This window comes from Gopherus flavomarginatus, chromosome 2 (assembly GCF_025201925.1).
Source record: "Gopherus flavomarginatus isolate rGopFla2 chromosome 2, rGopFla2.mat.asm, whole genome shotgun sequence".
Lineage (NCBI taxonomy): Eukaryota > Metazoa > Chordata > Testudines > Testudinidae > Gopherus > Gopherus flavomarginatus.
This window is the reverse complement of record NC_066618.1, coordinates 224850405-224874397: the sequence shown is the minus strand read 5'-3', so window position 1 is coordinate 224874397 and position 23993 is coordinate 224850405. Positions and strand designations below refer to the sequence as shown.

Sequence of the window (23993 nt, the reverse complement as noted above, 5' to 3'; positions counted from 1 at the left end):
ACACTAAGTATCCATTAAATTGTATCATCTAACTCCTCAACTATTCCATTTACAGATTTATGTAATCTTGTCTGCCTTGACTATCAGTTTTGACTTGATTTCAGGGGATCTACCACAACAGTAACAAGATTACTAGTTGGCAGAGCATGAAAAATTTACTTGTCGGTGTAGAGAGGGAAGTTATTCCTAGATAACATGAGGCCCAAGCCATCGAGTTGTATAGAATTTAAATTTCCATTAAAAAAAGCTTCTAACCCTTATGATTGTGAAGATAGCCTTTCCTTTTGAAACAAACCAAAGCAGTACAGTCTTCCTGAATCTACAGATAGGCAGCTCTAATATTTCCACTATTGTTCATGGCTTTGTCAAACAGCAGCAAAAATGAAAACCAAGCTTCTCAGTTTCATTGCTACTACTCAGCCCTGTGCGTAGCAGCAAAACGATCAGGAATCACATTTAATGTCTCCCTGCTGCTTGGGCACAAAAGGTAGGCACTGCAGAAATTGAAAGGGGGTGAAAAACCTAAACTTGAGGGTGGAAGAAAGGGTAGAGGGTCTACACAGCAATTAAAAGCCCACGTCTGCCCTGTGCCAGCTGACTCAGGCTCACAGAGCTTGGGCTAAGTGCTGTTTAACTACAGTGCAGATGTTTGGGCTCAGGCTGCAGCACAAGCTCTGGGACCCTTGCAGGGGGAAATTCTCCTTATTTACAGCATCTAGAAGGGATGAAGCATCAAGTTTATAAGACATCTTACTAGTCAGAGGCAAATTAAAAAAAAGAAATAGAAATGGCTCCACAAGCAGCTTTCTGGAAAAGAGTCCTGTACCTTTCCCTTCATAGCAAAGGGTGTCAGGAAGGCTAGGCTTTTCTCCAAGATATTGGGAATGGAGTCCCTTCACCCTTGTGTATAACCAACTAGCCAGAAGCAGATGTTAGTCACTAGAACATGGCTGATGAATCTGCTACTTGGCAGCGATTCTACTCCACTCCTGATTAGTAGACTGGAAGCAGAACTCTTATTCTCAGACCGATCCTTTTTTCATAGTCTTGGCCTGGTGAAAGTAGTTGCTACTCAATTGATTTAACTGAAGTTGTGATGCAATTTAGTTTGGCCTATTGTTTTCACACTCCTATTATCATTACTACTACAGATATGCTGCTTGTTTTTCCTTTTATCTAGAATAGCACACCATACCTTATGTCTGCTCATATGTCAGATTTGATGTTGACATCTGTATTCATCATAACATCCCACCCACTATACACACAAACCCCTCTTGGACAATTTAACCTGCACAATGTCTAATTGCCACTACAGGGCATTAAGTGTATCCAATTACATAAGAGTATACTATTCTAAATCCAATTTTCTCTAGAATGCCCAAGTAATTTGTTACTGAAAAGTAAAACTGAATAGTTAATTTTTGGCACCCTCTACTGGAAATTCTGAGAACATACTTGTACAGTACTATTAACTTTTAAATACAATGGCTAAACATTAGAAATTACTTCAATCCAGTCTCTAAAATATGTATGCTTATTTTTATGAGTGCAATTTCAAACATCAAGTTTTTCTGCATGCAAATAGCATTCGTGCACAGCAATTGTCATTTAATTTCCCAGCTGAAGCACAAAAATCAAGTTGGCACAAACCAATCCAAGATTTGGGACACCCAAAAAATGCAGGCACCTACAATTTAGACATGCAAATTTAGACACAGAGTTTGTAAAACTGGTGTCTAAAGGATAATGGATCTTCTGTGGGAAGAAACAGGTAACCATTTTGTTAAGAACATAAGAACAGTCATATTGGATCAAACCAATGGCCCATCAAGCCCAGTATCCTGTCATCTGACACTGGGCAATGCCTGATGATTCAGAGGGAATGGACAGAACAAGGCAATTCTTGAGCAATCCATTCCCTGCTATCCAGTCCCAGCATCTGCCAGTCAGAGGCTTAGGGACACCCAGAGCATAAATCTCTGACCATCTTGGCTAATAGCCATTGATGGACCTATCCTCCAGAAATTTACCATATGGACTTGTTCATAAGCCGAATATTTTTGGTAAAAAAGTGACACAGCAAGAAGCAGCTTATAAACGGGTCTACACCAAAATCTGATGATGATTTTAAATTCTACGGAATCTTGAATTGAATATATAATACACTGTCATTTTGTTTAACTGGAGCGTCTGCAGGCATGGAGCCCCTCAGCTCCCTATGGCCGCAGTTGGACATTCCCAGCTAATGGGAACTGCGGGAAGGTCTGATACTGGAAGAGCCTGTTTTGGCAGAGCACTCTGACTTTAAGGCAAAAACCCATGCCACTTAAACTGCACAAGACATTGTATAACTTTCTTATGAATTAATCATTTTATTTTCTAAATCAGATCTCATGTGATGATTTAAGAACAACAAGACTCCCTGTCGACTACTCTATTCACTGACCACACTGCTTACCTATTTGTAAGTTTGGGGAAGAATGAAAATTTGAAATATTCTTGTTTGTGAAGCTCTCTTTTAGGGAGAAGAGGTAAACAAAAACAAAAAACCTCATGTCCCACCCAAATCAGTTCTCCAAACCTTAATATGCTGTACAGTTAAGCTTTGGTATTTTTAAGCAGAAACATTTTCTCACCTTAAGAAGTTCACCTTCCTTCTCTTCAAGGGGCGGATAATTACTGCTTCCACAGGAATCAGAGTCTGATATGTCCAATGCACTGTCATCTTTTCCTGATCCACTGCATTCATCACCACTATTCCCAGGATCACTGTCTTTCTCCCAGTCAATGAACTGTAGTTCACCTTAATGAAGTATTTGTTAAAATTAAAGACATTTTTCTTAATGAGTCTGTGTGCTATCTATAACTATAAATTCAACAATGATAGTAAACATGCTGTTAAATTATCTCTAATTCAAAAATGTAAATGATGTTATTTTGTGTACATTCAACCAATATTTTTCTTACTCTTTCCATAACACACAAAACAACTTTGATAGCATCTTCCATAAAAAGCTGAATTCTAATATACTTTGCAGAACTAAATAGTACAGTTATAAAATTAAATAGCAGGTAAATGCTAACTTTTGTGGAGGCAAATCTCAACATGACAGATTATTTCCATATGTAATCTGATTGGTTTGCAATCTGATAGTACCCTCCTTAAGAAGGTAGCAGGTTTTTAATTATTAGGATTTATCTAGTTACATTTTCCAAAAGCCCTAGCTCAAGTTTGGCTGAGTAAATCAAACAGAGGGTAAGAGAAGTAAAGGATAAGAGAGAAAAATTAAGTCTTCATCAGAGATTTGAAACAAAAATAGACAGTTGACGAACCAAAGACACATGAAGGTTGTTCCAAAAGAAAAAAGGTGCAGACAACAGCAACAAGATGATGGGTACATCTACACTGCCGCTGGCACTGTGCTTCTAGAACAGGTAGAGAGACACGCTAGCTCTCCTTGAGTTAGCACACTAAAAACAGAAGTATAGTTTGCAGTAGCACAAGCGGCAGCTCAGGGGATGTGCTCAGGGCATCCGAGTCAGTTTGTGCTCAGGGGGCTAGCCCAAGCCACCGCATATGCTATCCCCAGCTACAATAATATTTTTAAGCCCTGTCTGACCTACTGGACTAACATCTGTCTGTCTACAGCTGGGAACATGCTTCCCAGCTCAGTTAGTGTAGACAGAACAAATAGGTTAATACCAGGTCCAATCAAACCTCCAACTCACCCCTTCTTTCTTCCAATTTCCCCTGAAAATAGGCCTCTTCTCTCCACTTATAGAACCCAGCTCTGTCTCAAAGAAACCCAGTCCCTATCCTTCAGCTGTACATTGGATATTTAGGCCCTTATCCTGCAAAAAAGATTATCTTTAAAAACACATGGAATCTAGTTTACTTTAAATGGGACTGCATCAGACATAAGGGTCTAGTCATGCTGATCCCATTTCAAGATCTTTTGAAGTCAGAGGGGCTCTGTGTTGGTATAACAGTCTTCCTCCTCCCTGTGCAGTAAATTGCAGGATCAGGATCTAATAGCATGCCTACATTACGAATGCTAGAGCAGCACAGCTGCAGTTATGCCACTATAGTATAGACACTTGCTACAGTAGTGGAAGGAGTTTTTCTGTCACTGTGATTAATCCATCCCTCTGAGAGGCAGTAGCTAGGTCAATGGAAGAATTCTTCTGTTCAAGCAGTGGTCTACACCAGGGACTAGTTGGGCTTAACTACGACACTCAGAGTGTGTGAATATCTCATACCCGTGAGGGACATAGCTTAATCGACTTATGTTTTAGGTGTAGACCAGGCCTGAGATTGTAAACTCCGGAGGGGAAGGATCTTGTCTTGCTTGCAAAGCAAGTAAACACACTTTTTGCTCCATTCTGTCTACACTTGCTTGAATGGAGAGAGAGAGTAGAGACACCATTGGGAGGGAGGGAATCTCCTGACCTGATTTGAAAGTGGGTCAAGGGGAGTGCTTCATCGGGAGCAGCTTCAGTTTAGTCTCTTGATTCTACTGAGCTCCAGATTTTAAGAGCCACACAAAAAAAAGTTATACATTTGGGAGATACGGGACTCTCCCAAGCAATGGATATACTTAGAGTGCCACTGATTGGGACAGTCTCCCGACAGGAGAGGCAGCATTTGAAAGCTGGCAAGCCCAGCCAGGCCAAATAAACTCCCCAGGAAAAATGGGGGGAAAAAACTGGGGAAAGAGGAAAAACTGAAACCTCTTACAACTAATCTATACTAACAATAACTAACTCTAAACCAAAAAACAAAACTACAAAACACACTGAGGCACACATCAGGCGGACAAGTTAACATTCCATCTCAGAATGAAGTGATAGAGAAGGAACTGATGGCAGTTCACATGTGCAACCCTACATACCCTTGGAACGCGGGACCAGATTGTACAGAGCATATGTGCAGGCCGAACAGACATTGCTAAAGGAAAAATCTCTAATCAAGGGCTCGAGAGGTGCTTGCGCATCTGAAACCAAGCACCCATAGGGAAGAAATCAAGCCTTAGGTAAAAGCAAGCAGTAGCACCACTGGCTGCATGGGGACTGAAGGCCTGGGGGTTCACAACTCCACAAACAGCATGGACCAAGGAGTTAGTATACCATCCTATAAAGAGTAGGTCATCCTATTTCAATATATTAAGAATAGTTGTCCAATACAAATTAAAAACTATTATCCCTTGCCATTCCACCCATCATACTTTAGCGTATAGTCCACTTTTGCTAATGCTGTTTATAGCCCATTCTGGCTTCCACAGAAGTTAGAGGGAGTTTTTTCACCAACTTCAATTAGAGCAGGATCAGAGCTGTAACGTTTTGCAATAACTTCAGATGATTTTCCCATAAAATATTTAAAATTCAGCAAACAGGATTTCTTTCCAAAAAGCATTTGCAAAACATTTGAACTCACCTTCGCTACTCCTGTCCTCGGACAATAAGTTATGCTTGCTGTAAGATTTCTGTGCTTTGGAACCATGACTCTTTTGGTTATACAACCTTGAAATCAATATTTTATTCTCATCATCTGAGAAGTCGCTGCCACTGGAGCTCCATATTATGTCTGCAAACTCCTCTGGGTTCACAGCAGCAGAAACTCCTATCAGAGAGCACGAGACAGTGTTAGTATGTAACACTATCAAATCAATATGAGTTTCTAAACTAGTGAATTTAAAATTAAACTTGCCTTCTTTTTGAGCTGAAATAAATCATAAGTCCTGTCCCTCCCCTCCCCCCCAATATAGGTGCAACTACTTGAGTATCCACACTTAACACTAAAATATTACAGCATTTACCACTTACACTTTTAAAATATAAAGCATTATCCATCTTCATTACAACTCTTTGAGGCCAATATTAATATCTCCATTTACAGAAAGAGAATGGGGGGCAGAGGGGTCACTTGACTTGGCCAAGGCCACAGAGCAAGTCAGTAGCAGAGCCAGGACTAGAAATCTCGACACAGCCCCCAGTTCATTCCTCTAGATCACTGTCATCCCCAGACTCCACCTCTCCAGAGACACTTTAAATATTTAAAACCTGAAAGTAAAATCAGTTCCTGGATTTATTTATTTTTAGGTATGTCTAGTAATTTACACACAAAAACTAACAAATGTGCCACCATTATCATAACAACAAAAGTTAAGATGCAGAATTGTAGAGCCTCTCTGTCATAGCAAAATTAGAAAAGGCAATTAAGCTGTTCAAGAGTAATTAAAAACTGTTCATTCACAGATAACTGGTGAAACCAACATGTTTTTAGAGATAAAGTAAAGACAACAGATAAGTATTCCAAAATACCTTTTACCCATTATTATTAATGTATATAAAGGAGGAGGATTACAGGTTAGTAGCACAATGAATTTCAGTTTACAGAGCAGGCAGGCACAAGCAAATGAGATCTCTTATTTCCTTCCACTTTGAAGTTTGACTTTTCATTCTGAAAAATCCAGTTGTTTGGTATCAGTACTGGAGGGAAAAAACAAAATCAGCTTCCCCCCTCCCAACACAGATTTCATTCAAAAATCTGGAAACGCATAATTTTGAACTCCAAGGACAGCATGGAGAAGCGATGCCCATTATCTTATTTATTTTTAACTCATGGAACCCAAGAGAGGCAGCAGAGCCTCTGGGGAAAATGGAGAGACAAGGACTGGAGGCAGGGGGTAGAAGTGACACACCTGAAAAGAGCCTGAAAAACCTGTGGTGGGTTTCAAACTCCTTTGAGGAAAAGTGGAAAGAGTCTGCCGCAGTAGTTTCCCTACCTTGCACCTCTAAGGAAGAGAGGACTTTGACTGGCAATGGAGGCTAGGAGGTAGAGAAGCTAGGAAGACCAATATGAGTGATTTTGACTGAAGTGTTTAAAACAGTATTTAAGAGCAGACTCTGACATACTAACAAGTGGCAGGGGCCTGTCAGATCTCACAAGTGAGACTACCAAGAAACACCTTCCAGGGGTGCTCCAGGAAAAGATGTTAGCGATTCCACTGGTGACACTTTACCCAAAGTAAGTTCCCAGAAAGGTGATCAGCAGTACAATGCTGCTACAGTGTTACCTTCTGAGCACTGACGCCACAACCACTATCCCAGCGCACTTTGTACATGAATGGAGTGCTATCATTGGCCAACTGATCAAACTGATCTCATGGAATTAAAATTTAAGTTCTCCCTGAAGTTTCACCTAGATATAGCATTATTCTTCACTTTTTAATTCTAAGAGTTCATAGTAACACTAATATGTTTTACCAGAGGTAGCTGCATTTCATCAATAGCTGATTACATTCCCAAGCCTACAAAGCATCTGGGACTTTTTTGGAATAAGGTGTTTTGCCATATATATATGCATGCAAATTAGAACTTATTTTACATTGTATCTAAGCTGTTTTTGAACAGTAAAAATCAAATTACCCCTTCAAAATTTACTGTTATGGCTGCATCCATTTTTGCAATTCCTATCACGATAGTAGTTGCTCCATGCTGCTATCCTGGGTGTCCTCACACAAAGGGAAAAGGCTATGAAAGCAGCAGTGCTGCTGCCATCAATCCAGCTGATAGGCTCCATTTTCTTTTCCCCCTAGCTCCACCTTTCGTCTCCTTATTTATCTCTCTCCAAGTGGAGTTCACAACTGCCTCACCTTCCATCTATACACTTTAAAAGGTGTTTTTGTTTTTTTTTTAAACTGTGGGGAGGGAAAAAACTTTAAAATACTGTCCCTGGCAGGATAGGACTGTACAACAAATTCAGCATTAGTAGAGCTCCTTCTGCACATGCAGAAGCAGTGGCCACCACCCTTCTCAGGATCTCTATCTGGAGATCAGGGAAGAGGGAGACCAGGAATGCAGGTGCAAGTCAGATAGGATCAGTTCTATTTCTTCCAGAGATCACCCTCTGTATGCACAGACTATGTCAGCAGCTGGAAGCAGCTGATGTCACAGGTAAGAACTGAGAAAATGCGACTATCAGTTTGCATTGTCCACATGCTTTTACAATGTTAATGTGAAATAGTGATAGTACCTAGTGTTCCTTCAGCAGAGGTAAGCAGTGGCCCAAGATGCTTATCACCTCTAGACTTCTTTTCAGGAGATTCTGATGTCTACATAACAAAAAATATATATATATTTATTTGTTACACACACACACACACACACACACACACACACACACACACACACACACACACACACCCCAAATGATTAAAGGAACAGGGTAATAGTCACTGTAACAATGCTGTACCTATAGCTTAGAACTATTCCATTATTTATTCACATTAATGTGGCAGTTTACTTTCAAGTCAGTGAGCTTTATTTTCTATTAAAATCATTTATATATATATATATATATATATATATATTAAGCAGTCTTACTGATTCCCTCATACTCCTCCTAAGGAACAACAACTTCAGAACTGCATAATGTCTGCTCTAGGTCAGGAAAATGTCCCCTCTCCCTGCCCAAAGCTCTGACATAACATTTTGCCAGGGGGAGAGGTAGGCAACAATTGCACCCTAATTCCAAAGTGGGAGAGCAGGCTGAAGGATGGAAAATATGATCCTTAACATATTCAAAGGGGCAGGGAAAGAAGCATGCAGCTGTACTGACTCTGCTCTTATAAAATCTCACAAACCAAGCACCAATGGGCCTGGCCAGTACTTGGATAAGAGATTCCAGGGAAAAAAACAAGTGCACGAAGATGCAGAGTTGGCTATTCAGTAGATAGCATTCCTTCAATGTCAGCCAGAATTGAACAAACATCCTGGTGAGGTATCAGAGGTAAAGGTACAGCAAATGCCATTTTGAATGAGACATAAAACTGAAATATCAACTGAAATCCACCGTGAACTACTGTTGAGTGTGGCTGTGAACTTTTAAACAGCTGCTGTATTGCATCCCAGGAACAGATGGAATTATTTTTTGATACTATAAATATAGTTTGAGATGCTTGAGCTCTTTCCAGATGATAGGTACTGACCAGGATAAGTGTAAGATACCATCATGTGCAGAGAGAATTACACTTTGGAATGAAAACTAATTCTTGTGCAGTCTTGTTTTCCAGTTCTGCTTAACTTGTCAACTCAACAATATGCTGTTGACACAACTTTTGTGTGGTGTTCCAAGAGAAGGAGGACAACTGACAATATAAGCAAATATGGGGAGAAGAGATGGAACACATGAATATTTCAACCAATGGAAATTTTGGGAGAGGACTACAAGCCACATTAAAGCCTCAAGGATTTGTTGTATGTTTGCTATAAACAGTAGGTTTGTTCTTTTTGAAATTGTGCATAAAAAGCTAAATTAGGGGGAAAGCCTTATGAACATCAGCTTGCATCTCTAGCCTACACCACAAGTAAACCAGGATTTTACCTCAAGCATGGAAGTGCTCTGAAATCCATCGCCACATTTAAGCCATGCATTGGAAATGGAAGTAGCCACCATTGCTGTCCCAGCATTTGCTTTTCTCAACCTTAGAGGTGTCTCATCTGGAAAAGATGTACATTCAGCATCCCAAGCTCGTTTCCTCTACAAAAAAATTGTAAACCCATTAAACTATTTATCGTTCATATTTATTTTTATTTTAAATACAGTAAAGTCTAGTTAATCTAGATCACCACTTTGGTTTGAATACTTACCAAAGAATTGTAATTTCTGCTTTTCAATAAATTGGAGAGGGTTCAGAAAAGAACCAGGAGAATGATTAAAGGAGCAGAAAATATGCTTTAAGAATGATAGACTCAAGGAGCTCAATCTGTTTAGCTTAACAAAGAAAAGGTTAAGGGGTAACTCGATCAGTCTGTAAGTAACTACATGAACAAATATTTGATAATAGGCTTCTCAGTCTATCAGACAAAAGTATATCAAGATCCAATGGATAGAATTTGAAGCTAGACAAATTCAGACTGAAATAAGACAGTAAGGGTAATTAAACAGCAAAGAGTCCTGTGGCACCTTATAGACTAACAGACGTTTTGGAGCATGAGCTTTCGTGGGTGAATACCCACTTCCTCAGATGCATGTAATGGAAATATCCAGGGGCAGTTGTATATATGTGTGCTAGCAAGCAAGCTAGAGATAACGAGGTCAGTTCAATCAGGGAGGATGAGGCCCTGTTCTAGCAGTTGAGGTGTGAAAACCAAGAGAGGAGAAACTGGTTCTGTAATTGGCAAGCCATTCACAGTCTTTGTTCAATCCTGAGCTGATGGTGTCAAATTTGCAGATGAACTGAAGCTCAGCAGTTTCTCTTTGAAGTCTGGTCCTGAAGTTTTTTTGCTGCAGGATGGCCACCTTAAGGTCTGCTATAGTGTGGCCAGGGAGGTTGAAGTGCTCTCCTACAGGTTTTTGTATATTGCCATTCCTAATGTCTGATTTGTGTCCATTTATCCTTTTCCGTAGAGACTGTCCAGTTTGGCCGATGTACATAGCAGAGGGGCATTGTTGGCATATGATGGCGTATATTACATTGGTGGATGTGCAGGTGAATGAACCAGTGATGGTGTGGCTGATCTGGTTAGGTCCTGTGATGGTGTCGCTGGTGTAGATATGTGGGCAGAGTTGGCATCGAGGTTTGTTGCATGGATTGGTTCCTGAGCTAGAGTTATTATGGTGTGGTGTGCAGTTACCGGTGAGAATATGTTTCAGGTTGGCAGGTTGTCTGTGGGCAAGGATCGGCCTGCCACCCAAGGCCTGTGAAAGTGTGGGATCATTGTCCAGGATGGGTTGTAGATCCTTGATGATGCGTTGGAGGGGTTTTAGCTGGGGGCTGTATGTGATGGCCAGTGGAGTCCTGTTGGTTTCTCTCTTGGGTTTGTCTTGCAGTAGGAGGCTTCTGGGTACACGTCTGGCTCTGTTGATCTGTTTCCTTATTTCCTCGTGCGGGTACCACCAAGCATTCTCAAAACTACAATACCCGCACGAGGAAATAAGGAAACAGATCAACAGAGCCAGACGTGTACCCAGAAGCCTCCTACTGCAAGACAAACCCAAGAGAGAAACCAACAGGACTCCACTGGCCATCACATACAGCCCCCAGCTAAAACCCCTCCAACGCATCATCAAGGATCTACAACCCATCCTGGACAATGATCCCACACTTTCACAGGCCTTGGGTGGCAGGCCGATCCTTGCCCACAGACAACCTGCCAACCTGAAACATATTCTCACCGGTAACTGCACACCACACCATAATAACTCTAGCTCAGGAACCAATCCGTGCAACAAACCTCGATGCCAACTCTGCCCACATATCTACACCAGCGACACCATCACAGGACCTAACCAGATCAGCCACACCATCACTGGTTCATTCACCTGCACATCCACCAATGTAATATACGCCATCATATGCCAACAATGCCCCTCTGCTATGTACATCGGCCAAACTGGACAGTCTCTACGGAAAAGGATAAATGGACACAAATCAGACATTAGGAATGGCAATATACAAAAACCTGTAGGAGAGCACTTCAACCTCCCTGGCCACACTATAGCAGACCTTAAGGTGGCCATCCTGCAGCAAAAAAACTTCAGGACCAGACTTCAAAGAGAAACTGCTGAGCTTCAGTTCATCTGCAAATTTGACACCATCAGCTCAGGATTGAACAAAGACTGTGAATGGCTTGCCAATTACAGAACCAGTTTCTCCTCTCTTGGTTTTCACACCTCAACTGCTAGAACAGGGCCTCATCCTCCCTGATTGAACTGACCTCGTTATCTCTAGCTTGCTTGCTAGCACACATATATACAACTGCCCCTGGATATTTCCATTACATGCATCTGAGGAAGTGGGTATTCACCCACGAAAGCTCATGCTCCAAAACGTCTGTTAGTCTATAAGGTGCCACAGGACTCTTTGCTGCTTTTACAGATCCAGACTAACACGGCTACCCTCTGGTAATTAAACATTGGAACAATTTACCAAAGGCCATGGTGGATTCTCCATCACTGGCCATTTGACTTTTTAATTAAAAAGAGAAAAAAGAAAAGAGAGCGCATGATATGCTCTAGTTCAAAAGGAACTATACTGGGGAAGATCTGTGGCCTGCATTATACAGGTCAGGCTAGATTTTCACAATAGTCCTTTCTGGCCTTGGAATCTATTAATCTCTGAGATGGGAAACTGAAGTCCCTGAACACTTGCAATCATTATAGATCCAAAAACACATATCAAGAATAAGATTTAACCACAAAGTCTAAAGGAAATTTCATCACCAGTAACTACATTATATTCTGTCAGTCTAAACACTACCTGTCATTTCAGATAGATAGTAATTCCTGTTTAAAATAAGCAGAAAATGCTAAACGCAATGTATTTAATGACTAAGTAATTTCCTCCACTACAGGAACTGAGTGAAATTCTGTATTATGCAGGACAGACTATATTATCATAGTGATTCCTTCCACCTTTAAAAATAATGTTTAATCTACATAAACATTTCTCAGACTGTGGTACACATACCAGTGGTAGCACATGGACCACAATTAATTGACTTTATGAAGGCTGTATGCCCATTACTGTTCAATGTTAGATATGGTACAGCAGGTATCAGAGTTTGAGAACTGTTGATGTAAGTAGCATATATTGGCACATCCAATGTCTTTAGAATTTCACAGCAGTTTACAAGTTATACTTATATTTAAATTACTCATATTCCTATGAATCATTAAGAATTACTCAGATTCTCTCTGAATTGGTACATGTGTTGCCAGTCAGGAGCCTATTGTAGAGTTAAACACAGATATAAAACATTCTTTATTTCAAAACTACAGGAAAAAGGTTATAAATCCTACAGCAGGGGTTCCCAAACTTGGTTCACAGCTTGTTCAGGGTAAGCCCCTGGCGGGCTGCGAGACACTTTGTTTACCAGAGCATCCGCAGGTACAGCCGCCTCACAGCTCCCGGTGGCCACAGTTCGCCATTCCTGGCAAATGGGAGCTGTGGGAAGCGGTGGCCCGGCCCGCACCGCTTCCCGCTGCTCCTATTGACCGGGAACGGCGAACTGTGACTACTGGGAGTTGCGAGCGTCCCTACCTGCAGATGCTCAGATAAAGCGTTTCACAGCCCACTAGGGGCTTACCCTGAACAAGCTGTGAATCAAGTTTGGGAACCCTTGTCCTACAGTATATACCAGGGTGGTCAGACTGTGGCTCACAAGCCACATGTGGCTCTTTTGCCATTAAAGTGCAGCTCTTGGCGACCCCCTGCCCAGCCCCTCCATTCTCCATCTATCAGACTGGGGGATGGGGGGTGGAAGCTCGGGACCTCTGCCTTGCAGCGGGGTAGTGCAGTAGGGGCTTCTGCCCAGCAGGGCGCACCTTGGCAGGGCTTGGGGCTTCAACAGGAGTGGGGCTGAATCCCCAACCCCCAGCTCCCAACAGATAAGCCCTAGCTCTCAAACTTCTGAAGATTGTCATATGTGGCTCAGAGGGCCAGTAAGTTTGACCCCTCTAGTATATAGTATACCAGAAAGGTCATTAGAAGTACATATGCAGCCTTTGACGTGTATTTATCTAGCTAGTTCTCATGGCGTCCATAATCATGTATTTAAATGCCTTCCAAAATTCTGAAGTGAACACAATACATCTCTCTCTTCCCTACAGCCAACAGGGCTTGGATTTTATTTATTTATTTTGGTAATTGCTGTATTGTGGAAAGATTACATGAAACAAGTGGGCATTGCAATTTTTCCTGATGGCAGCAAAGCTCATGATCATCCCAACACTTTCTAGGAGTGAGTTCCAGATTTGCTACCCATAAGGTTCTCTCCTGAAGTTGCTATTTAGACAGAAAGGAAGCTGTCACAGAAGATCATTATCATTTAAGTGAAAATGTACCCATGGGTAATTCTATGGAAGGTTTTGAAGATGTGAAGCAAAACTTTCCATTGTGTCCTGATTCTAAACAGGGAGCCACCACAGAGTGCAGGGCACTAAAGCTTACACACTGAGCAAACACACGGACTACTCTGTTCTAAGCCAGAAACTCACATCAAGATGACTTGAATCTTTCATCTCAGAGCTCAGTCAATCATGATATGCTCCTGCTCCTCCCTCTCCAGGTCCTCACATGTGAAATCCCACAGCGATCAATCCTCCTGCTCAGTATCTTTATGGAGCCAGCAGGAATGGCACAGGGTCTAAGCCTTCAACTCACACTTAGGACTACCCACATTAGTAAGGATAACATCAGGCCCATAAAATGCTACACTGTTTACTTTGGGCCTGCTTTCATCAACTTAAAGGCAAAACTCTCATTTACTTCAAGGACAGAAGGACAAGACCCTTCATCACTTTAGCACCTTGTGGAAGGGAAAAAGGGTACTCCACATTTACATCATAGCCCTGTTGATTCTCTTCATTTTTCACCAAACCTCAATATGCATTAATTCTTTCATCCAAGAACTGGACAGCCAGTCACTATCACTGCTTTAATCAGATAGAGTAGCTGCTTTCGAGTAACAAAAGCCACTTTCATTTGCTTCCTAGAACACCTAGCTCAAGATGAGAGAGACCAGTAACTGAAACCACATAGCAATGCTGAGCACCACCAGTAGCCTGATCTGAGGATTTCACTTTTAATGTAACTAGAAAGCAACCTGGCACTTCAGGCACAACACTATGGACTCCTCTAAACACAGAGGTTGTACCAGTTTAGCTTAAATCATTTTAGTAAAACTGGTGCAGCTTTGTTTGCGAACTGTCTTATGTTGATTTAAAAACTAGTTATATTGGTTTACTTTGTCTCATTACCTAGAACAGATATCACCATTCATAAGCCCTGCCAAATGCAAATTTTATGCAGCATCACAATATTGGTGTTGGCCAGTAAATAGCAAGAAATCATATCTTTGTAACAATATTTTTTAAAACATAAAAGTAATTTTTATATTTTTTTTGATTACCAAATAGAAATTCTCATCTTCAGCAACAGAAATTTTAGATTAACTGCATTTTGATTTCCCATGTGCTGCTAAGACTGACTGTACTAATGAATCTTACAAATGCATCCCCAGCCATGTGAACCTTGGTGTAAAGGAGGCAGGTACCAGCAGTTCCCAGCATTTTACCATAATGGTGAATAATAGAATCAACCCTTGCACCCCTGTCTACACTTAGGCTTCCACAAGTGAAAATGTTTGTAAGATTTCCTAACGTAGACATGGTTTAAGAGGGATGCAGTTCTGCTTTTCTCAGTCTTATGCTTCTTAGAATAAGTCTAATTGTTACTTTCAATGTTAAAAACAATCTTTTACAGTTAACAAGAAAGATTAGTTATTTTCACAACCCTTTAAACATGTATATGAATATATTGGTATAAAGTATTATTGGGGAAAAAAAGTTTAATTTTTGTAGTCCTGATGGCTTCTGGTAATGAGAGATAAAAAGGTAATAATGGGAAATCAGAATGCAGTTAATCTAAAATTTCTGTTGCTGAAGAGGAAAATTTCTGTTTTTTAATTAAATTCTGTCTCCATGCCGTCCTCTCAGCAGGAACTTCACAATTTACTCAAGAGTTTACAATCAATTGTTTTTCTGATGCAAGATTAAAAACAAAAGCCAAGAAAGCTTTTGTAAAACAGTATTCTTAATCCATTTTTATAACTGAATTTAATGTGCTTTTTATAAAACTAGAGAAAGAGGTATACTGCTTGCTATGAAATTTCTTGGTCACATTGTCCTTGAAGTTCTAATTAAGTATCCTGGCAAACAGTACCCCTATGCTTTCGTCTGATATGTAGCACAGGGGGCAGAAAATAAAAATACAATGGAGTAGGGAAGCTGTAAGAGCAGAAGAACAGGTGATTGGTACTTCATGATTGAGTAGGGAGCAGAATGCTAGAATGAGACTATGGGTATGGCTACATTTGCAGCTGTACAGCGCTGGAAGTTACAGCTGTCTTCGTACAGCTGTGTAGGGAAAGCGCTGCAGTGTGGATACACTGACAGCTACCAGCGCTGCAGTGTGGCCACATTTGCAGCGCTGTTGGGAGTGGCTGAACTGGCATTCTGGGATACCTCCAAATACATCTGGAGGCCAATTACAGCGCTTTTGGTGGCCACACTGGCGAAGCAGCGCTGCATTACCAGTGCTGCAATTGTTATACCCCAGGCAGAGCAGGAGTACAGCCGCGCTGCAGCCAGAGATGCAGCGCTGTATGTGCCTTGCAAGTGTGGACGGTAAGTTGCAGCGCTGTAAACCCACCACCAGCGCTGCAACTCTCCAGTGTAGCCAAGCCCTATGTAGTGTAACTGCTACTTTATAAAGCATACTCTCCTCTCCCCAGAGAGGCAGTTAAGGTGTATGCAGAGGCCATACACGTCTACACTAGGAAGAAAAGATGTGTTTTAAAACATATGCTAAAATAGAGAAGGCAAGTTGTAGTTTTAACATGCCAGTTGAGAGAAATCTTAGGGTGCGCCTACACTCCAATAAAAGATCGGAGACACAGCCATAGCTGTCCTGGGTCAGCTGATTTGAGCTGGGGCTGCAGGGCTATAAAACTGCAGTGCAGACATTTGGGTCCAGGACCAGGCTCTGAGACCTCTTGCTGGGTCTCAAGAGTCCAGGCCCAAATCTCTACACTGCAATTTTATAGCCCTGCAGCCTGAGACCCCCCTCGAGTCCAAGTCAGCTGACCCAGGCCAGCCATGGGTCCTTTATTGCAGTGCAGTCATACTGCCTTCTATAGTAGGGCTGACCCTCAACAGCTACCGTAGATTAAGATTCATATTGCCCTGTCTACACGAGGGTCTTAACGCATGTCTTTCTATAAGTTAGTACAACAACTTGTAATTGTTTTAGCTTTGCAGCCCCTGGAACGATCACTAAAGTAAAGAGATCTTGCTCCTACGCCCTCAGAACTCTGCCCAAGGTGTGTGTGTGTGTGTGTGTGTGTGTGTGTGTGTGTGTGTGTATGTGTGTGTATGTATGTATGTATATATATATATATATATATATATATATATATATATATATATATATATATATATATATATAAGAAAGGCTACAGCACTGGGAAATTTTAATGGTTTTGTTTCTCTCCTCCCCACCCTAGTCCGATTCATATTTTAAGACACGTGAAAACAAATGAGAATTAAAATAGTAGTTTAAGAGTCCAGTTTCTCCCTGTTTTCACCTCATTCTAAATATTTGTAACAAAGTTAATCCTGAGGACACATTGCTCCCAAAACAAATACAGCAGCAACAGTGAATTCTCTTATTCTTTAGTCACAAAATTGCAATAAAATTAGTTATTTTCTCTCTGGCACGAAAATTCGACACATCTTGAGTAATTTGGGAATGTTATGCATAAAGAAACAGAACATCTGGCATGAAAGGTTGCTGAATGAGGCTCAAGAGAGCTAAATTAAAAAGACTCAATGTGTTCCTCATAAAATCAAATTTTATTACAGCTCAAAAAATTATGTTAAAAAAATTAGTACAATGAACAGAACTTCTGAAGACAAAAGTTGGCCTCTGAATACATACATTAAAAAAAAAAACAGAGAAAGTGCTTATGTTTGATGGCTTTCTTTGATGGAAAATATTTGCTGCCTTTCATTCAGAAAGGCATTCGATTCTGTCTCTGGGATTGTTCCTTCATTGAAGTCAAAGGTCGTATTGACATTTATTTAAGTGGAATCATATTCCGTTCCCCTGTGTAACTGACTCAGAAACTAATCCTGCAGCCATCACTCCTATGATCATTTCCAGTGAGGTGAATGGTCAGCCAGCCTATAAGAGCAAGAAGTGAAAATTCAACAAGTACATAATGATTAAACTACAGCCAAGTCAGACTGTAATCAGGATCAAGCATGAGGCACAATGGTTGAATAACCCTTAATATAGAACTCCAGTGCTGCTAGTGTCAAAAACAAGAACCCAGTTCTGCAAACTTTTACTTGTGCCATGTAAATTGTTAGCAAACAATCCTGCTGAAGTTAGCTGCATAAGGTTTACTCAGGCCTTCCTTGTCTACACTACCAAGTTTTGTCAACAACAACTGCCTTTTGGTGACAAAACAGCAAGAGGGACACACTACAATGGGACTTTTGTCACAAAAAAACGCCCAGTTTTGGCGACAAAAACTCCTACCCCTACAAGAGACTTTTGTCTTTTCCCCTCCCTTTATTAGCGATAAAGAGCCAGTGTAGACTGCTGATTGTTTTGTTGACAGAACTGGCTTATGCCAGTATTTCACAATGCCTGCCGTGATTGCTCTGCTCAGTGTTTTGATCTCTGCTACCCTGCAGGCATGCACCCCTCCCCTTTCAAAGCTCCGGGAAGTATGTGTGTGTTTGAACAAACAAAGGGCAACTAATTGGAATATTCCTGTTCTGTGCTGCACTAGGAACACAGCAGCAGGCAGAATGCTGCTGCTGCAGGGGGGTGGGGACAGACTGCTGTGCTGCTTTGCCATTCCTCAGCATGGAGAGCTCACAGAGCTACTCACGATGCTGCTCTCGGCAGCTGAGGGGGCTGTGGGAGAACTCAGAGAGAAGCCCAAGATGCGCAGCTATCAGCTCTTCCTTCCCACAACACTGCACTGTGGGGTACATACTCATGGTAAAACGCTCACCCTGTCGATGACAGTGTCCACAATGTGGACATGATCTGTGGACAGAGGGAGCAAGTGTGACCACCCTTTGGCGATTTCTGTTTTGTCAACTTTTGGGTGTTGACAAAACTTGGTAGTGTAGACAAGCTCTCACAGAGAGCCTAATTCTCCCACCTATATTCACTCTGAGTAGTACTTAACTCTGTGAACTGTCCCACTAAAAAAAGTAAGGGAATGACATTTTCAGTTCTGTTACCACAGACTGACCTCGACTATGAATAGAAGCAATCAGTCACAGAAGAAAGGATGACAAGGTCACCAAAATGCATGGTCACAGTTTCAAAAGAGTTTAGTACATTGGGTGCTAAGCTCTGTTGAAAACATTATCCCCAGCTATGAGTGTTGAGCACTTGAAAGTCTGCCTCTAAGCTCTTTCAAAAATGCAGCCATCAGGGCCTGATCTTGCAACTCATTATTCTGTTATCAACGGTGACAGCAAGAGTTATCAAAGGGACTACTCATGAAGAGTAGCAGTCAGATCCTGAGAGCCATATTTTTGAAAGAGCGCAGAAGCAGACTTTCAAGTGCTCAGCACCCATAGCTTGGGACTGGATATTAAGCTTTATTGAAAATCTATGTGCTGAACTCTATTGAAACTGTGGCTCGTTGTTTTGGTGTCTGATTGGTAGTTAAGTGCTTTTGAAAATTCTAGCTGCAGTTTCGCATGCTGAGCTTTTCTGACATAAGTTATGGCCTACAAAAAGTGTTACAAGACTGCAGCCATGCAAGGCTAGCCTCTCACTTCTCTAGAAAGGAAAGCATGCATCTTCCTGTGGCTATTCAAATTAATACTAGTGAGCTAAGGGTACGGCTACACTTGCAGATGTACAGCGCTGAGTTAAACCCACCTTTGCACAGCTGAGTAGGGAAAGCGCTGCAATCTGTCCACACAGACAGCTGACAGTGCACTGTCATGGCCGCATTTGCAGCTGCATTGGGAGCGGTGCATTATGGGCAGCTATCCCAGCATTCAAGTGGCTGCAATGTGCTTTTCAAATGGGGGGGGGTGTGGAGTGTGACAGGGAGCGTTGGAGGAGAGAAAGTGGGTTTTTGGAGTGCTGAGAATGTGTGTCAGCACACTGTCTTGTAAGTTCAGACCCTCCTTCCTCCCTCATCTCTCTCTCACTCAACGAAAGCAAACAGCTGCAGTTTCGTTTTTTCTCATAGATCAGATAAGCAGTCACTTGCTGAAATGGACCCCAATCACCACCACCTCATCTCTCTCATCAAGCAAACATTAGCTGTCGGTACTTCAAACAGAGCCCCCCCCCCCCCCGCCTGCCTCTCACTCATTCAAAGCAAACAGAACAGGAGTACTTGTGGCACCTTAGAGACTAACAAATTTATTTCAGCATAAGCTTTCGTGGGCTACAGCTCACTTCTTCGGATGCACAGAATGGAACACACAGACAGGAGATAAATAGCAGCTGTCATAAACAGATAGTTAAGGGTTAATGTCTCTTTTACCGGTAAAGGGTTAATAAACAGTCAACCTGAAACACCTGACCAGAGGACCAATCAGGAGACAAGATACTTTCAAATCTCAGTAGAGGGAAGCCTTTGTTTGTGTTTTTTGGGTTTTGCTTTGTTCTCTCTGGGTCCTGAAAGAGACCAGACGTGCAACCAGGTTTCTTGCCAATCTCCCTGCTACAATCTCTCATATTCAGAATAGTGAGTATTAAGTAGAAAAGGCAGTTATAGTCTTTTGATTGTTTTCTGTATTTGCAAATGTGTATTTTGCTGGATGGATTTTGATTGGTATTTGTGCTGGGGGGAGACTTCTTTCTAGTGTTTATAAGCTGAAAGACCCTGTAATATTCCATCTTGATTTTACAGAGATTTCTTACTTTTTCTCTCTTTTATTAAAAGCTTTTCTTTTTAAAAGACCTGATTAATTTTTTCCCTTGTTAAGGCTCAAAGGAACTGAGTCTGTACTCACCAGGGAATTAGTCAGAGAAGGGAAAGAGGAGTGGGGGAGGAAAGGTGAATTTCCTCTGTGTTTTAGATTCACGGAGCTTGAATCTGTCTCTCTCTCCAGGATAGCCCAGGGAGGGAAAGCCTGGGAAGGGGAGAGAAGGGGGAGAAAGAACCTGATTTATCTGTATTGTAATTCAAGGAGTTTGAATCACAGTGATCTCCTAATGTACCCAGGGCGGGAAAGATCTGGGAGGAAGAAAGGAGGGGGAGGGGAAATGGTTTATTCCCCTTTGTTGTGAGACTCAAGGAATTTGGGTCTTGGAGTCCCCAGGGAAGGTTTTGGGGGGACCAGAGTGCCCCAAAACACTATATTTTTGGGTGGTGGCAGCCTATCAGATCTAAGCTGGTAATTAAGCTTAGAGGAATTCATGCTGGTACCCCATCTTTTGGACTCTAAGGTTCAGATTGGGGAATTATACCATGACAGCAGCTGTGTTTGATTTTTTGATAAGCAGCCCCCGAAAGGGAGCTTTGAAAAGGCACATCCTCCTCTGGAGTTCACAACAAAACAAGAGAGGATGCTTCAGTTAAGAGGATTATGGGGAGTTTCCGGAAGTCTAAAAGTGCTAATAATGTTACTCCCCGTTTACACTGGAGCAGCAGCATCTCAGCCAATATGCAACAGCGGTTATTCCTCTCGAGGAGGTGGAGTACCGGCAGCGCTGTAGCCGCAGAAACACAGCTTTGTATGTGCCTTGCCAGTGTGGACGGGGAGTCAAGTACAGCGCTCTGGGAGACTTTATTGCACTGTAACTCACAAGCGTAGTCAAGGCCTAAGTCACTGCACAACTAAGAGGGAATACCGTCAAATTTCAATTTAGCCAATTTTTTTTTTAAAGTTAGAAGTAATGATAAGTACTATACTTGCTCCTGCCCCCACCTGAGTCCCTGTTCTACCAGTTTGTGGTTTTACAATCACATTTTTCTTAAAAATACTTCTCTTGCCATGTTGCTACATGAAAGGGGGCAGGGGAACTCAAACTTTTCAATTCTCAACAGTTCCTATCCGTATTTGTACAGTGGCCAACATAAGGCCCCAATCCTGATCAAGAACTATGGGCACTGGGCTGGCAATTTCTCAGGGAAAACTAGTTTAGCACAGAGCATTGTAGATACTGTCTTAAACATGGTTTAAACCAGGAAACTGGGAAAAATAATTGCATCAGTGTCCAAAATGTTCAGCATGCATAGAATACATTTTTTCAAACTTTGAATACATCCATTCAAGACTGAAGAACGGAGTCAGTTTATCCACCATATGAAAGTTGGCTTCTGCTACAGAATGCTGCATGGCCAAATGGACCTGGACAGGTAGTCTGCAACTCTGCATGCTTCTGATTGCTTAATGCTTCAAGCCTACAAAGCTGTATTATTGTCATTTTCATATATTCAAATTTTCTTCATTTGTCTATAGAACATTGAAAACTGAAATATGAGCCATGACATGTATAACTTACATGAAAAAATACTCAACCAAAACATATAAAGGCATCCTGATGTTCGGTATTATAATTACATATATTAGTTTTATGCCTACTGGGTTTTACCTTTTCTTTGTACAACCCTAAATTAATCTAAAAGTCTTATGCAGCTAATTTGAATGTTTAATTAAAACTAAGCATAATGTGGTGTGCATTAATTAAACAATTTTTAAATAGAAAATGCTGTAAACTCGTACCAATTAGTTTTCTCATGATTTTACCTAGAAAACTCACCTCTGGTAAATGCCATGCCAGGGATGGCATGGTAATATTATATATGTTAAATAACAAACAAACCAACCAGTGACACTTAATATACTGCAACTGCTGTCAAATGCACTAAGTAAACTAACCAGAGGCAAAAAGCAAAAGATAACTGTGAGGGGAGGAAAACTTATCTTAGGTGTTGTTTGTAACACTAGTAAGTTTAAATATATATCATAGATGTGTTATTTAAAGTTGTTTGTGTCACTTTAAAGTTTGTACCAGAATGAACAAGCTCATAGGGGGAGTGAAACATAGATTAATGGGGTCTTTCAATTTTTACCAGGCTGTCCAAAAAACAGAACTAACATCTTGGGAGCCTCATGATTTAGAATCAATATTTTTGAAGACTATGGTTTTTAAAATCCTTTGAAGCGATCCAAATTACATAAGAGAAATTCAATAGAGACAATTTTATGTTTCCCCAGGTTCATAATCTTATTTTGACCACTGAAACCAAGGACTTCTGCCAAATGTAAATGAGACTCCTCAGATGAAGCCATTTCTCAACACATACTTAGGGCCTGACACTGTAAACTCTTACTCATACAGGTAGCCCCAATGAAATCAATGGGTCACTTGCATAGGTAAAGACTAATTATGCAATCAAGAGTTGGCAGGACTGGGCACTTATATCTCGACTCAGGAGTGTACAATGAAAGGGCAGCCTGCTGCAATTGCAGAGACCCAGTGGAGCTAGCCACGGTTTCAGTAGTCTGCACACTCATTTTACAATGCGGAATTGGGGTATAAGATTGCAGCACCAAGAATTCTACAATCACATCTTCATGTCTGTAAAGCACAGAACAATGAAGCTCTTTAAATGCAAAATATTATTATTAAATACCAGTGTGGCTTGGGATTTCAGGAGAAAAGTGCTCTCATCTCACCAACAACAAAGTTGTGATGATCATCATCAGATCAGAGCATCTGGATTACACTAATCTTGTTTCAAGATAAATATCCTATCGCATGCCCAAAAAGCCATGATTCCACAGACACAAAAATAGTTATGCCCTGCAAGAAACCATTATCGTTAAAAGGAGAAGTGGAAGTGGCAATAAGACAAAAAAGAAGAGTATTTATACAGAATGGAAAAAAGGAGAAGTAAATGGCAATAAATACAATGTTTTAAAAAAGTAGGTAACAGAGAAGGGAAGGAATAAATGAATAAATGAAATATCAATGGCCAATAGGGTTAAAAATAATAAGAAGGCATTTTTAAAACATATTAGAAACAAAAAAAAATCCTAGGTCAAGTATAGATCCATTGCTAAATACAGATAATAAAACTGTAAACAGTGAAGTAGAAAAAGGCAGAAATATTAAATAGCTATTTCTGTTCTGAATTTGGAATGAAGCAAGAGGATGTAACCATCTCATACGATGTGGTGGATGGAACAGAAAGTTTAGAATCTGTAACAAAGGAAGATATGAGACAGTATCTGCTCAAATTAAACATTTTCAAATCAACAGGCCCTGATAGTTCTTGAGTGGAAGTTATCTGAAGAGCTCTCTGAACTAAAAATTAACATTTGTAACAGATCTTGGAAAATGGGGGAACTTCCAGAGGATTGTCAACATAGTTCCAATATTTAAAAAGGGTAAAAGGGATGACCCAGGGAACTAAAGACA

General features: G+C 41.0%; 2 protein-coding genes across 3 annotated transcripts in view; both read right to left on the bottom strand.

Moving 5' to 3' along the window:
- The window catches only part of LOC127045671 (serine/arginine repetitive matrix protein 1-like), a 190592-nt gene that overhangs the window by 50031 nt on the left and 116568 nt on the right, over window positions 1-23993 (bottom strand). The gene's annotated exons all lie outside the window — the stretch shown is intronic.
- The window catches only part of SPIDR (scaffold protein involved in DNA repair), a 322336-nt gene that overhangs the window by 291083 nt on the left and 7260 nt on the right, over window positions 1-23993 (bottom strand). For both annotated transcript variants that reach the window (XM_050941943.1, XM_050941945.1), the window contains exons 2-5: window positions 9389-9544; window positions 8039-8117; window positions 5438-5623; window positions 2640-2806 (exon numbers count right to left, since the gene is read on the bottom strand). In XM_050941943.1, the coding sequence (XP_050797900.1) occupies window positions 2640-2806; window positions 5438-5623; window positions 8039-8117; window positions 9389-9544 (588 nt within the window). The remainder of the gene's footprint in view (window positions 1-2639; window positions 2807-5437; window positions 5624-8038; window positions 8118-9388; window positions 9545-23993) is intronic.